This window comes from Amphiura filiformis, chromosome 16, assembly GCF_039555335.1.
Source record: "Amphiura filiformis chromosome 16, Afil_fr2py, whole genome shotgun sequence".
NCBI lineage: Eukaryota > Metazoa > Echinodermata > Ophiuroidea > Amphilepidida > Amphiuridae > Amphiura > Amphiura filiformis.
The window spans coordinates 41,896,108-41,911,571 of record NC_092643.1 but is presented as its reverse complement, the minus strand read 5'-3'; the positions used below and the strand labels follow the sequence as shown (position 1 = coordinate 41,911,571).

The 15,464-nt window shown below is 38.0% G+C and overlaps 1 protein-coding gene across 1 annotated transcript in view; it reads right to left on the bottom strand.

Moving 5' to 3' along the window:
- LOC140136010 (uncharacterized) overlaps positions 1-15,464 on the bottom strand; it is a 117,141-nt gene that overhangs the window by 71,154 nt on the left and 30,523 nt on the right. Inside the window, exons 6-15 of the mRNA XM_072157719.1 lie at positions 8,914-8,997; positions 7,431-7,505; positions 7,114-7,212; positions 6,089-6,187; positions 4,882-4,962; positions 4,465-4,554; positions 3,685-4,027; positions 2,217-2,472; positions 1,934-2,041; positions 15-234 (exon numbers count right to left, since the gene is read on the bottom strand). Of these exons, the coding sequence (XP_072013820.1) occupies positions 15-234; positions 1,934-2,041; positions 2,217-2,472; positions 3,685-4,027; positions 4,465-4,554; positions 4,882-4,962; positions 6,089-6,187; positions 7,114-7,212; positions 7,431-7,505; positions 8,914-8,997 (1,455 nt within the window). The remainder of the gene's footprint in view (positions 1-14; positions 235-1,933; positions 2,042-2,216; positions 2,473-3,684; positions 4,028-4,464; positions 4,555-4,881; positions 4,963-6,088; positions 6,188-7,113; positions 7,213-7,430; positions 7,506-8,913; positions 8,998-15,464) is intronic.

Below are 15,464 nucleotides of genomic sequence, written 5' to 3'. Positions count from 1 at the left end.
AAATTATCACTCACACAGCAATTCATCATCTGTCAGGTTTGGGAAGCGCTCAATTGTTTCTTCCCATGTTGACTTCTTCAGGAGTGCAGGGAGCTTTCTTTTAACGGATCGTAGTTTCTTTAAATTTTTGGACTCGCCTGCCATGGCCTTTGACGATTTAAACTCTCCTTCACTCCTCCTGGCGAGCAGAGATATTATTTCAACCTTTTCAAGGCCATGCAAGCACTTAAATACCTAAAATTCAAAGAAAGGCACATTTAACAATTAATGAAGCATCCAACATCATCAAAAAAAAACATATTTGGTAAGTACTTACTATTATAAACGAAGAAATACTTTAAACGAAGAAATACTTTAGACAGAATTAAAAAGACTAATTTGCATCTGACGTCATCTGTCAATCAAACTCGAGCACGGTCTATTTACAAGTGTCGTGATGATTAGATGCTGAACGCAGCGGTAAGCAGGGCGCCTTCTCGTAATCTTGCACCCCCCCCCCCAAATATACAGACCGTCTCAAAAGTTAGATCTCAATAGTAGGAAACTTTCCCTCCATGTCAACAACGCTTAGAATAGTTGCTTTTTGACTTGTAAAAGTACGTAAATTTTCGCCATTTTCTGCGATTCCTCTTCTCCGATCGGCACCAGATGATTCGACCTTCCATTTACACGCTATTAACCAATCAAGGGTCTTATGGAGTTTAATTGACACTGACGTCAAACGCAAACCAGTCGTTTTAATTCTGTCTTTAATAAGCGGACAACAGTTTAGAGTTTACTCGGGTTATGGTGTAGATTAGTTGAGACCCCTTGTTTTTACGAGGATGTACCCCTAACGCTGAAATGACTCATGCCTCTACATAGGCTTAGGACCAAGGGGGCTGGGGGGCTCAGCCCCCTTAATAATTTTGGTGCGGGGACTGGAATACCTTTCAGCCCCTCGCCCAATAATCCTATAGTGTAGTTACAAATTTGTGTTAAATTAGAGGGAAAATGGGTGTTTTAGTGACCTAAACTCCCAGGGTGCCCACCAAATATTTTCAAATTTCCAGCCCCCCCCCCTGATGAAAATCTTCCTAAGCCAATGTTCTATATTTCAAGTACCCACCCCTTGCCTCGAAATGGTGTGAACAAAAACCTAGTGGTTTGTAGTAACTGCACTGGAATTGTACGTACTATCCCGTGCGGCATTGTTACACACATTTTTGCTTCTCATATCAAAACCACTGGAGCAATAAAATTCAAAATTTGGAGCCATGTTGTTTTAATGGTAGGCCTCAATCTGAGATAGAAAACAGAACATAAAAACCTCGGACCATGCCTCTTTAAGCAGGGTTCAAAATAAATGAATTTGTTTGGCTTAAAGTAGATCCAACATGCTTTTAAATGGGCATAAACATGAAGTTTTGGTCAAATCATCAACACATCAATCATCAACATATTTCCAACATTTTGTGTTGGGCCCACTACTTGAGATAGCATCATTAATTATAACATTAATATAGATAAGTCAAATCAAACCGCAGGACCAATGAGATGTCTTGTTACATACTAAACAGAGGGTAAATGTCCTAGCCTCCATGCACTTCCCCGGGCACTTTTATGATTATCAAACCAAGCAACTAGTTGATAACATGATATAGTGCACAAGAGACAGCATTCTACCTCTTACCAGTATCTTTCTCACACATATAATTCACGCTTCAAGCAAGTTTTACAAACAGAGGATATGCTAAGCTAAGAACTGGTACTGGATGTTTTGATCAGTGTGGGGCCAATATGTTTCTTCAGAACAAAAACGATAACAGAATCACGAAATGCCGTACACTTCCCTGCTTGGACAACAGTTGCATGCAACTGTACACGGACAGGTATTTATAGTGATTAGACCAAGTGAGGCATACATTTAAAAAAAATTAAAAATCATGCTTACACCAGCTGCTCCAGCCTTCGGTTTTTCCTCCATAATCTCCAGAGCTGTTGTCCAACACTCTTTATCCAAACTTGCTGTGTGGAAAATTGTTTCGAATTTGGCAAATTTCTGTATCAAACAATAAATATAACTCTTGTAATATGTGCATGATAATAACCTGTTGTGGTGACATGTGCCATTTTGTGGCATGGAATATTTCTGACAATTGGCCTCCATAAACATGGCTGTAAATGTTGTAATGTTAATAACATATTTAAAAAAGATTAAACCATATCTTAATTACCTCATCATGTTTCTCAACCTTCTCATTCATGGCAATTCCAAACTCTTTTCTCCATTCCGTTCTTTTCCCGTCTTTATCTTTGAACATGTTGAAGGGAGTCTCGTCGTCCTCGTTTAAATTGTATTTCTCATACAGCAATCGCCTGGCCAGCGTAACCCTATCCTTAAATGTTTCGCGCAGGTAGTGATTCTGCTTTTGATGCTTTGTATCATTATGCTGCTTGGCCACTCGAAGGCTTTCAAGGGCCGTAAGACCACTGCATAGGAAAGGAACAAAGAAATTTAATAAACACATCAAACAGTAGCACCCTGCACCCCCTAACCCTAACAGTACTAAACATCAAAAAACCACACTTCGCAAATACACGGGCAGGTATCCCACGTGATGCGATTGTGTCGTCGTGCGAACAGTCATATGGTCACGGAAAGCTTGGCCAGCAAGCTACACCAGGGGATTTAACATAATAACGGGAATTCCCGAATATGATAGCTCCGTGGGGAATTCCTCTCACGCATGATCGCACACAGTGATGTGGGCCATAAGTGGGGCCCCATGTCTAAAATAATAACTGACCATGAAGGTAGTAGAGAAGGAGTGAGCTCGCGTTAAGCTCATTATGTAAAACTTATTGTAAACACAATAGAGACAGATATACCTTTGATCTAATGATCATCGCCGACATTTTCTGCATTGACTCCGTCTCATGGGGGTTCATAGTTAGTGACAATAAATCACGTATGCGCAAAACATGTATTATGGATGCGCATACATTCACTTAGCTGTTGAACTTGAATATTCATATTTCATTTAATATAAGCTGGGTTTTTTTTTCAATTAATATGTTTGTTTGTTTGTTTGTTTGTTTGTTTATTTCTTCTTTATAGGCCTACTGGGTCCATATTCAGGGGAAAATTTAAGTATTCCCCTGTTCTTCCATATGGCCCAGTTATTACATACAAAAATATAAATAAATAATTACAATATCCCACCCAGTCTTCCATGCAACGTGTAAATCAGTACCTAAAGCAGTATTCAGACTTTTTATTGTACGTAAAAGATTGTATGTAACATATCTACGTTGTTTAATCTATTGCCATTCTATTTCCAGTAATGTTTTTAAACATAAAAGTTCTAACGAATGTTTGATGACGTAAAATCGATAATATATTTCTGCTAGATATTATATGTAACATATTATCGATTTTTCGTTATCAAACATTCGTTAGAACTTAAACATTACTGGAAATAGAATGGCAATAGATTAAATAACGTATATATGTTACATACAATATTGTACGTCTAATACTCGGAGTCTGTGGAGCGCTTAATATTAATATTATCTATGTAATCTCAGAGTACCTCTCAAATCATAAGATATACTGCTTTATATTGCAACACAATTATTGTGTCTTAATCCATACATCTACAATATGTTATTTGAAACAAAATAGTATTCAAGGAAACATACCTGTATACTTCAACTTCTACTACAACTCCTTCTTCAACTCCTTCTTCAATTCCTTCTTCAATTCCTTCTTCAACTGCTACTTCTCTTGGGTATCCATTGAACTTGCCCATCTTAATTAGCTGTACACATGCAGTACGGAGGTGGTTCCCTCCTAGGGTGTAGTAGGACTTAGGCTGCCCATTGTTCGAGTCCTCAACTTCCACCACTGGGGGTACTGTGTCGCCAAACCCTAGATCTGGATTATAATTATTGATTATCTTCTTAACAAATTCCTGACTAACCTCCCGAAACATTAAGTGGTCTGGTGGCTGCACCAAACTTTTTATTGAAACACAACGTCTACCTGCAAAATATCGGTACAAATTTTTTTTTATAAAAGTGTTACAATATACAAAATGTACAACATTTAATAGTTTCTTTTATTGTTTTTTTTTTTCTTATTACCTTTTTTTGCCCGAGTTATTCAATTAGTGGATGTTTTAATGTATCCTCTGTTCTCTGTTCTCTGTACCCGTTATCAAATTGAGCGGTTGTGCAATAATTATGTGCCCTGGGGAGGGTAAATTAAATTAGGGGAGACTTTTAAGCAATCCTTTCAAACTGGGTTCCCAATGTTTGCCATGTGCAGATTTTGTTTCGTTTTTCATTGTGTATTCAAAACACAGATTCTGGTATCACAAGCAAACTTATCCATATTGTTGATGACTGGGCAGTTTTAATCACTTCATAATTAAAATATTGCCTACTTTATATATATTACACAATAAAGTTATCACATACCTTGCCACTTGCTCCGAATTCGATCATCTATATTATCCGTGTCGTGTTCTTCTTGTCTGGGCAAGGGTTTGGTTTCTTTCTTTTTCTTCCCTGTTTCATAAAAAAATATCACACGATAATTATGCACAACCTGGCCCAGGATTATCTCTGCTAAAGCTGAAAAGCAATTTATGGGACTCATGGAGGGTGTGAATCTACATCCTGTGACTCATGTATGTGCTATTTTATGACATACACGATACACCTTTATCGCTCTTTAAGCTTGAACCTTAAAGTAAACCTTGTTGTATTTTTTTTTTTTTTCAAATTGAGAATGCTCGCAATCCCTGTGTTGGAAACTTCCATTAACTTCATCATATTTTACTAAAAGCCATTTCCTAATATGATTGTTTTGCTGGTTGGACCTGTTTTACCAACCTGTATGTTTTCTCGTTCCCCCTTTCTTTTTGGAGTTTTTACTGCTGGATGCGTCATTAAGTTGTCCAGTCGTCACAGCTCCTGTTGTCAAATTCATAAACACTGACTTAAAACACACAAAGAAATCAAACTCGATTTGTCCAAGGCTAGCATGAACACTCCGAATTCCAAACATCAAGACATATATTTGGAAGTTATACCTAACAGACAAACACTTACGATCTTCATATTACTGACATACGCTATGTCTTCGAAGACTTTTTATAGAATTTCAAAGGCATATAATAGGAAAATTCGTAGATGTAGGTCGTCCAAAGCTATTGGTAGTACGTTGAACACCACACATAGTGCAGGTACTACCAACTTTGGTTGCAGTTGGATTTGAACAATCATGTGATGTAGGAAATTATAGACAAATATCGAATATTAGAGGATGTACCTTCTGCGTACTGTTGCGTCAGCGTACTCTTCGTGGAATAATTAACACGATCGCGCGACCGAACCTGGACCTTGCCTAGCGCCCGGCCTAGCGACGACCGTATTCGAAGTGTGATTGGTCAATTCTTAAAAACTGTGCTTGCTCCGTAAGCGTGTGGTCTTTGCGTGGTACGCTCAACACAAATTATGTGCGTACCCAAATTGCCTCTCATAATCGAGAATTAGGTATGTTGTCTTTTTAGTTTGCCTCCCCCCCCGTACAATTTCCATAAAAATGAAATGTCTCAGTAGTGTAAAGGCCGGGTGTAAAGGGTATGCGGTTTCATATTCTGCAGGATGCCAATTAGAGGGCACCTCTGGGCAAATTGATACTCTATAAATGTTTTATTGGTGCTTTAAATTGCTCTCTCCGAGGTTCATCTGATAATGGCGGGGCAGATGATCCATGATAAAAGATCTCGTTACGGTTGGTTCCGATCAGGATAACGCCCAATTGTCGGCTACACTTGCCTGTCCTGTAAAAATACCGCGACCAGCTATCTACAGCGACCCCCTTCACCGGGTCACTTGTGCCTTGCCGACGTTTCGTCAGTGTTATCTCCTAGATTTCAGCTGTTGATGCCTAAATATGCTCGACATAAAAAATGTCGTTATATATAAGTACCACATTTTGTTACTGCTTCACTGTTTCTGTACACTAAAGCAAAAAATTACACTATTTGCAAATAAATCTCTCTCCTTATACCCTGTACCTCCATACTCAACTCACCTTCCTCTCTTGCTTTTTTTCCCTCAGAGCTGCATTCAGTCCTGTCATTTATTTTTGGACTTGGTCCATCTGCAGTAAGGTCTTTCTGGTGTGAACTTCCTGCATATAACACATAATTTTATACTGTGTTATCAAAATGGTACCAAGTAATAAAGTGTGTGTACTCTGCACATTTTTAATCCAAGTGTATTTAAAAATTATATCTCTACAATATATTAGTATTTCTACAAAATTTACTGGATTTTATATCCAATACCCTATCACTATGGGAGTTTTCTTGAAAGTCATGCATGCTGTACTGGTTGAAACTGTTTTACCATCTTTCTTCTTTTCAACTTTCTTCTTGGCCATTTCACTGCTTGATGCTTGATTAAGTTTTCCAGTCGTTGTAACTACTGTTGTCATATTTATAAACACACATAAATAAATGAAACATTAACATTCCAAATTATAAACATTAATACACTGCCTATTGCGTACATTTTATATAGAAGACAAACAGTTACGATCTGCAGACAATTTTAGGCATTGCTTGAAGGCAGGTCCTCGGCCTAAAAGCCTGTACAAATTACTGCGGGCCCGCCGATACGCAGGGCCTGTCACATTTTGTCACCAAAGTCAGTATAAAGACGGACTCACTGCTGACTTCGACATCTATACATGATGCAAAAATGCATGCTTTAGTAATTGTGAGTTCTAAGTCTTATAAAGTGTCAGTGGACCACGGTAACATTTAAAATTTTGATAATTGATTTCGACCCTTTTAAAACAATGATAATATTCATTATAATATAAGTACCAAATTGTATTATCAATCTCATTGTAGCACATCTACTGATCACTTGGTGGTATTGATATGGCGGCGCCCATGTGCTATGTGGGCATTAAATTTAGTGCCTTTTATTAAATAGTCTATGTTGAGTGTTGATTACTGTTTCACGATTTCGGTACACCAAAGCAAAATATTACACTACTTTGCAAATAAATTTGTCCCCACATACAATGTCTCTTCATATTCAACTCACCTTTTCCCCTTGATTTCTCTTCCTCAGTGCTGCACTCAGTCCCCTCCTTTACTTTTTGACTTAGTCCAACTGCAGTAAGGTCTCTCTGGTGTGTACTTCCTGCATAACAAATAATTTTATACTGTGTTATCAAAATGGTGGCAAGTAATAAAGTGTGTGTTGTCAGCACATTTTTAATCCAAATGTATAAGAAATTATATCTCTACAAACCATTAGTTTTTCATAAAATTTACTGTATTTTATATCCTATACCCTATCACCATGGGCGTTTTATTGAAAGTCATGCCTGTGGTACTGGTTGAAACTGTTTTACCCACCTTTCTTCTTTTCAACTTTCTTCTTGGCCATTTCACTGCTTGATGCTTGATTATGTTTTCCAGTCGTTGCAACTACTGTTGTCATTTTATAAACACACATAAATAAATCAAACTTTAGTTGTCCGTACAAAAATCAACATTCCAAATTATAAATATTATTACACTGCCTATTGCGTACATTTTATCTAGAGGACAAACACTTACGATCTGCAGACAATTTTAGGCATTGCTTGAAGGCGGGTCCTCGGCTTAAAAGCCTGTACAAATTACTGCGGGACCGCCGATACGCAGGGACTGTCACATTTTGTCACCAAAGTCAGTATTAAGACGGACTCACTGCTGACTTCAACCTCTATACTTGATCTTGATATAAAATGCTGAACAGCTCCTATTGGAGCAACACTCAGCTTGCATGCTTTACATGATACATGCTTTACATGATGCATGCTTTAGTAATTGCGAGTTCTAAGTCTTATAAAGTGTCAGTGGACCAGTGTAACATTTAAATTTTGCTAATTGAATTCGGACTCTTTTAAGGCAATGATGGCTTCCTTAACCTTCCTTCCTTTAAATAGTCGTTATAATATAGTACCAAATTGTATTACTGCTTCACGATTTCTGTACACCAAAGCAAAATATTACACTATTTTGCAAATAAATTTGTTCCCACATAAAATGTCTCTTCATTCTCAACTCACCTTTTCCCTTGATTTCTCTTCCTCAGTACTGCACTCAGTCCCCTCATTTACTTTTTGACTCAGTCCAACTGCAGTAAGGTCTTTCTGGTGTGAACTTCCTGCATATAACACATAATTTTATACTGTGCTATCAAAATGGTGGCAAGTAATAAAGTGTGTGTTCTCTGCACATTTTAAATCCAAGTGTATTAGAAATTATATCTCTACAATCCATTAGTATTTCTACAAAATTTTCTGGATTTTATATCCTATACCCTATCACCATGAGCGTTTAATAAACACACACAAATAAATCAAACTATAGTTAACTGTGCAGAAATTAACATTCCCAATTATAAACATTAATACACTGCCCATTGATTATTTAGAAGACCAACAAATGCCAGACAATTTTAGGCATTGCTTGAAGGCGGAGCCTCGGTCCAAAAGCCTGTCCAAATTACTGCGGGCCCGCTGATACGCAGGGCCCGTCACATTTTGTCACCAAAGTCAGTATAAAGACGGACTTACTGCTGACTTCAACCTCTATACATGATGCATGCTTCAGTAATTGTGAGTCTTTTAAGACTTAAAAGTCTTATAAAGTGTCAGTGGACAAGTGTAACATTTAACATTTTACAAATTGAGTTCGGGCTCTTTTAAAGCAATGATAATAGTCTAGTCGTTATAATATAAGTACCATATTGTATCACTGCTTCACGATTTCTGTACACCAAAGCAAAATATTACACTACTTTGCAAATATATCTCTCCCCACATACAATGTCTCTTCATATGCAACTCACCTTTTCCCCTTGATTTCTCTTCCTCAGAGCTGTATTCAGTCCTCTCCAGTCCAACTGCTGTAAGGTCTCTCTGGTGTGAACTTCCTGCATATAGCAAATAAATATGTACTGTGCTATCAAAATGGTGGCAAGTAATAAAGTGTGTGTTCTCTGCACATTTTAAATCCAAGTGTATTAGAAATTATATCTCTACAATCCATTAGTATTTCTACAAAATTTATTGGATTTTATATCCTATACCCTTATTGTTACGAGCCGTACTTGACTCAAGGCCAAAATCACCTTTTACCCGAACTCACACGAATGCACAACACAAATACACTTTGTTTAAGCTAACAAAATCTAAGTCTTTAATTGAAAGCAAGTTTCGTTTGGTACAATATAATGACTACAAATGCACATATACATTAATCAAATATAATCACTCTTTATCTATTTTGTACTTAGCCAGCATTCTTCTTCTTGGTGATCATAAAGTTCTTGTAATGTTCTGGACGACTGATGTAATATATCCCTATTCACTTGTCCTGCGACAATCAGCGAAGTCCTTTGTACACTTACATTGATAAATCCTTGCGTATAAAATCCTCATACGAAAATGGTGTTACTTTCTCCCAAGTGCTAAACTCTCCTTGCGTCGTTCTCCAAACACATTCGTAACTCCTTGCGCAGTTCTCCAAATCACTTTACTCCTTGCGCCGTTCTCCAATATTAAACTCCTTGCGCTGCTTTCTCCAAACTTGGTGCTATTTCCTCCTTTCACACAATATCTTCAGGAAGCAGGACTGCGATGCAGCTGTCCCCACTTATTTTGACAGTTGCGTTGAATCAAAATACCAGACTTCAGCAAGTCGACAGAAGAATATATTTCCTTTCTTGGAAGAATAACGTTCTTTGACGTATTCTAGATCTTCTCCGACAACACTGGTAAATAGTAGTACTTTGACTACATAAAATATTTCTGGTTTGTAATTTCCTTTCTTTCAAGGAATTGGACTGTAAGCATAGCCCAGATCAACACTATCAACTGTGAATCATTGTTTACATTTTCTTATATATCAAGCAGGGGGAAATCCCAAATATTAATAGCCAAATGTGGAAATTCCCAAGCCTTAATTATATCATTAACCTTTCTCATTACATCACTTCCTGAGGGGAATCCCGTGACATCATCTTCTCTTTACATCCTCAGGGGGGTTTCCAAATATTCCAAATTAGATATGATTCAACTTGTTTTGCTCAATTTGAGAGGGAATTCCCTAAAATGTCATCACTCATGTAACTTTGTAAACAAAGATAAATCATCAAATTAAATTACTCAGGGCACATCACACCCTCCCCCTTAAAAGAAGAAAGTTTGAATGTAATGAAAACTTTCTTAATTGTTTTCTTCTTTTACATCAACTTCAACATACTATTAACTTTGAGTGCTTAACTCAACATACACAGTGACTACTTGTCACACAAGTTCCTTTTTAAATGAATTTTTTTTGTTCAGTTTTATGCAATTCTGGACAAGGCATCAGCCATTACATTGTCTTTTCCCTTAATATGTTTGATGTCCAGATTGTACTCTTGCAAGGTCAAACTCCACCTCACCAGTCTTTGATTTTTGTTCTTCATCCTGTTGATGAAGGTGAGGGGATTGTGATCTGTGAAAACAAGCACAGGGCATACTGTGGTACCCAAATACACATCAAAATGCAGCAATGCTAATAGCAATGCTAGACATTCCTTCTCAATTGTGGAGTAATTTCTCTGGTGCTTGTTGAATTTCCTTGAAAAGTAACATATAGGGTGGTCAATTTGATCTTCACCCTCTTGCATCACAACACCTCCACAGCCTATGTCACTGGCATCAACAGTCAACTTGAACTGCTTCTGAAAATCAGGTGCAGTAAGTACTGGTGAACTCATGAGTATTGATTTGACTTTGTGAAAAGCATTTTCACACTGTTCTGACCAAATGAATTTTGCATCTTTCTTCAACAAATCAGTCAAAGGACTTGCTATCTCTGAAAAGTTTGGACAGAATTTTCTATAATAGCCAACCATTCCTAGAAATCTCATGAGTGCCTTCTTGTTTACAGGTGTGGGTATTGCTCAATTGCTTCAACTTTGGCTTTGATAGGTTTCACCTGACCTTGACCTACAACATATCCCAAGTATGTGACTGTGGCATGGCAAAACTCACTTTTTACCAGATTGACTGTTAACTGTACTTCAGACAGCTTCTTAAACAATTGATGGAGTTGTTCCATGTGTTGTTCCCAAGTTTGACTGTAAACAATCAAATCATCTACATACGCTTCACATCCCTCTATGTCTGCCACAATTTGATTTACCATTCTCTGAAATGTTGCAGGTGCGTTTTTCAACCCAAATGGCATAACTTTGTATTGGTAAAGACCAAATGGTGTACAAAAGGCAGAAATCTCTTTGGCACGGTCTGTGAGTGGAACCTGCCAGTACCCTTTCAAAAGATCAAATTTGCTAACAAATGTTGCATTCCCAATTTTGTCTATGCAATCATCAATTCTTGGAATTGGGTACGAGTCTGTCTTTGAATGAACATTTGCAGCTCTCATGTCTGCGACCAATCGGTATGAACCATCAGGCTTGGGAACAAGAATACATGGTGAACTCCATTCACTACTACTTGGTTCTATGATATCATTGTCTAGCATATAATTAATCTCATTTTTGAGATGTTCCATTTTCAATGGATTGACTCTGTAAGGATGCTGCTTGATTGGTTTTGTATCACCAACATCTACATCATGAAATGCAGCATTTGTTCTACTTGCCGTATCAGGAAATATATTGTCAAATTTGTGAATCAAATTTGCAATTTGACTTTGTTGATCTTGAGAAAGATGACCTAACTTTGAGTCCAAATTAGTGAGCACATCAGAATTGTTCAATTTTACATTATACTCTTTGTGCTCCAGCTCTTTATCCTGGTCAAATGTGACATCAGAATTGTCATCTTTACTCTTGTCTACATTGGCGATTTTGTATACATCGGCATGTTTGTCTACATTATCAGTATGTTTTACTGTACACACAGGTTTTGGAATGCCACTGTCACTTCTTTCAACATACTCTTTGAGCATATTTATGTGGCATAACTGCCTGCTCTTGCGTCTACCAGGAGTCTTGATAATATAATCTACTTCACCCACTTTTGACTCTACCTCACATGGGCCATGATATCTGGCTTGTAATGGGTGTCCTGGAATTGGAAACAATACTAGAACTTTGTCACCTGGTTTGAACACTCTTTCTCTTTGGCATGTTGATCATACCATCGTTTCATTTTTGCCTGACCCTGTTTCAAGTTTTCTTTGGCAATATCAGTTGCTCTATTAAGCCTATGCTTAAAATTGGAGACATAATCCAATAAATTGATATCTGATTTCTCATTGAGCCACTTTTCTTTCAACAACTTTAAGGGTCCGCGTACTGTGTGTCCAAACACTAACTCAAAAGGACTAAATCCTAAAGTTTCCTGAACAGCTTCCCTTGCAGCAAACAACAACAAGTGTACTCCCTCATCCCAGTCCCTCTGAAATTCCAAACAGTATGTCCTGATCATGTTTTTCAATGTTTGGTGGAACCTTTCTAGTGCACCTTGTGATTCTGGATGGTATGCACTTGAGGTATACTGTTCTATACCTAATTGATACATGACCTGCTGAAATACTCCAGAAGTAAAGTTTGATCCTTGGTCTGACTGTATGGACTTGGGGAGCCCCACAAATGTGAAGAACTTGGTTAAAGCTTTCACTATGGTCACTGCTTTAATATTTCTCAATGGTATGGCTTCAGGAAAGCGTGTTGACGCACACATAATTGTCAGAAGGTACTGATTACCTGACTTAGTCTTTGGTAAGGGGCCTACACAATCAATAATAACCCTACTAAATGGTTCATCAAAGGCTGGAATTGGCTTCAATGGAGCAGGAGGTATTTTCTGATTTGGCTTCCCTACTACTTGGCATATGTGACATGTTTTGCAATATTCAGAAACATCTTTTCTGAGAGTGGGCCACCAGAAATGTCTCAGAATTCTTTCATGAGTTTTCTTAACACCCAAATGCCCTGCCATGGGACTATCATGTGCTATGTTAATAACTTCAGTGTGGTAGACTTTTGGCACCACAATTTGGTGCACTACCTTCCACTCTTCATCGGCAGGTGCATCAGGGGGCCGCCATTTTCTCATTAGCACATCATCTTGTTTGTAAAAACAGACAGAATTTTGTTCTGCTTCTTCTAGGGTCAATGCCCTTTGATTGATCTCTTTGAGTTCTGGGTCATTTTGTTGCTCCAGAGTCAGCTTGTCATGACTTAATGGGTCTTTCATGGTTTCCCCAATTTGTGCATGCTCAGAGGCTGTGTCATTTTCAGGGGTATTTTTATCCCCAGGAGAAGGAAGTTTATCTTCTTTCTCATTCAACTTTGACACAAATGTGTCTTCCAAATTGTAGCCTAAGTCATCAATTTGGTTGTCCTCAATTGTTTCTACAGAGGCTCTCTTACTCATTGCCCGTGTCACTGCACATGCAGGAAATATCTCCTTTTCCTCACTATTGTCATCCTGTAAACAGGGCTTATCTGTGACTATTGGGTCAGGAAAAACCTTCCCCCCTGCCAAATCATTTCCTAGCAACATGGACACTCCCTTGACTGGCAATTCATGTCTAACTCCTATGGTTACAGGACCAGAAACCAGGTCAGATGTCAAGTTAATTGTGTGGAGAGGTACACTAATTATTTCATCCCAATACCCTGGATCAAAGCATTACCAGCTGAACTATCCTCATTAAAGGGCAAAGTTCCTTCCAGAATCATAGACCGTGCACAACACGTATCTCGCACAATCTTAATGGGCTTTGGACTACCATTATCACCAAGTGATACTACTCCCTCTAACACAAATGGTTCAAATTCTTCACACACCTTGTCTGTTTCACCTCCCTTTTGTGGGAATTCTTGTTTTTTGATTTGACTGACTTGTTTCTTTGACTCAAGTGACACTGCACATCCTACAGTATTACTAGCAGTTTGCTGCTGTTTTTGTGCATCTTGTTTGGCTTTTAAGCTCCGACACATGGTCACTGTATGTCCTGGTTTCTTACAGAAATTGCAAACTAATTGGGATTTAAATTTAGTCCCACCTGTTGGTCTGGTACCTGAACTCCATGGGGTCCCTCTACCACCAGCACTATGCTGTGAATTAGACCAGGATCTGTGATTAGACTGAGATCTCCTTCCTGTGTACCACCCTGATTTGCTCTAGGTTGGTTATGGCTGAACCTGTTTGAATAACTTCTGTTATGACTAAATCTACTCGCATTCAATTTATGAGTTAAGCCATAGTCGTCCGCCATTGTCGCCGCGTCACTTAGCGTCTTAATTTTGCTAGCGCTTTCATCCAAGTGGGTTTTAATGTCAGCGTGGACACATTTTTTGAACTCTTCTATAAGAACCAATTGCTTAAGTTGGCCGAAATCATCTTTGACTTCTTTTTGAACCAAGCCACCTGTCAAACATTTGTTCTTTTACTCTAGCAAATTCTACATGGGTTTGATCTGCTTGCTTTCTTGAATCTCTGAACTTTTGTCTGTATGCTTCAGGCACCAGCTCATAGGCCTTTAGGACTGCCTGTTTGACTTCTTCATAATTATTACACTTCTCTATTGGTAGAGCTGAGTAAGTTTCCCTGGCCTTCCCCACAAAACTACTTTGTAACAGTAGGGTCCAATGCTCTGGAGGCCATTTCAAATTTGTAGCTACCTTTTCAAAATGTTGGAAATACTCGTCAACATCTTAGGCACAAGCTTTACATACTTTGTAACATCAAACCCTGACTTTGAGGAGAAACTTGATGAGTATTTGTCACCTAGCTTTGCCAACTTCTCTTGTTCAAACTTGTACTTTTCTTCAATTTCTTTTTGTTTCAAATTTTCTTCCATTTCCAACTTTTGTTTTCAAGTTCCAATTTTGCTACCTTTTCCTTTTCTTCTGTTTCTAATTTGTGGTGCTCAAGCGCCATCTTTTCTTAGCGTGCTTTTTCTTCCATTTCTAATTTCTTGTTTTCCATGTCTAATCTTTCTTGTTTTTCTTTATTTTGCATATCTAGCTTTTGCATGTCCAACTGCAATTGCATTTTCATTTTTCCATTTCCACCTGAACTTCTAGTTCTTTCAACTTAACTGCATCCCCGATTTCAGTTTTGACCTCTTTTCTTGTCCAAAACGGATTCCTCAAAATACTCTTCATCAACCAAAACTTCAATCAAGGCATTTTTGATTATTTGTTTTCTGTTGGCTTGCTTTACATCCAATTCATAGTATTTTGCAAATGCTACTAAATCAGGTTTCTTCAACTTATCAAACTTCTCCCAATCTATAGTTTCAAGAAACTCTTCTGCTTTGAACTCTGTCATACTGTACTTTCACTTTCAAGACTCAGTATAATAATGTCAACTTTTTTACAGTGTATATCCCGGACGACAAGCCCCCAATTTTGTTACGAGTCGCACT